Raw genomic sequence first — 606 nt, 5'->3', positions numbered from 1 at the left:
CACCCCTTCTGCTCCTTGGGGACACGACACCCCCCCACATCCCCCTTATGCTCCTTGGGGACACGACCCTCCCCCCAGATCCCCCCCATACACCCTCCTTCTGCTCCTTGGGGACACGACAGGACCCTCCCGTCCCTCCACGCCGTCTGCTCCTTGGGGACAGACACCGCCACCCGCTTCAGGTTCGCGGCGGGGCTGGGAGCGGCGGGCTCTGGCTGCCAGGTGGGGCGAGCGAGGGCAGGAGAAAGCGCCTGGCTCCCAGCAGATGCGCAAAGGGAAGCGCGGCCAGGCCAGGCGGGCGCCGAGCCCGCGAGCGGGGCTGGGGAGGCAAGAGGCCCGGGGCGGAGGCCTGGCCGGGACCGGGAACCGGGCCGCGGCGGGCGGCTGGACTCACTCACTCGCGCATGCTTGAGCACCGCCTGCACCCTCCAGAAGCGGTCGGTCAGGCGGCTCCGCAGCCAGCAGGGCGCGCTCAGGAAAACCATCGCCCCTCCGCCTGGCCGGCCCCAGCCCCCTGCGCGCGGCGCGGCCGGGACCACGTGGGCAGGCGCGGGGAGCGCCGGGGGCGGGGCCGGGAGCGCGCGGGCAGGCGCGGGGAGCGCAGGG

At 75.4% G+C, this 606-nt stretch overlaps 1 protein-coding gene across 1 annotated transcript in view; it reads right to left on the bottom strand.

Moving 5' to 3' along the window:
* MRPL20 (mitochondrial ribosomal protein L20) overlaps positions 1-563 on the bottom strand; it is a 5,199-nt gene extending 4,636 nt beyond the window's left edge. Inside the window, exon 1 of the mRNA XM_026660086.1 lies at positions 399-563. Within this exon, the coding sequence (XP_026515871.1) occupies positions 399-485 (87 nt within the window). The 5' untranslated portion in view covers positions 486-563. The remainder of the gene's footprint in view (positions 1-398) is intronic.
* Positions 564-606: the final 43 nt, after the last annotated feature.

The sequence above is a fragment of the Terrapene carolina genome, unplaced genomic scaffold, assembly GCF_002925995.2.
Source record: "Terrapene carolina triunguis isolate 2854851 unplaced genomic scaffold, T_m_triunguis-2.0 Scaffold714, whole genome shotgun sequence".
In the NCBI taxonomy this organism is placed as follows: Eukaryota; Metazoa; Chordata; order Testudines; family Emydidae; genus Terrapene; species Terrapene triunguis.
The sequence above is the reverse complement of the archived record's forward strand: the minus strand, read 5'-3'. Positions and strand labels throughout refer to the sequence as shown.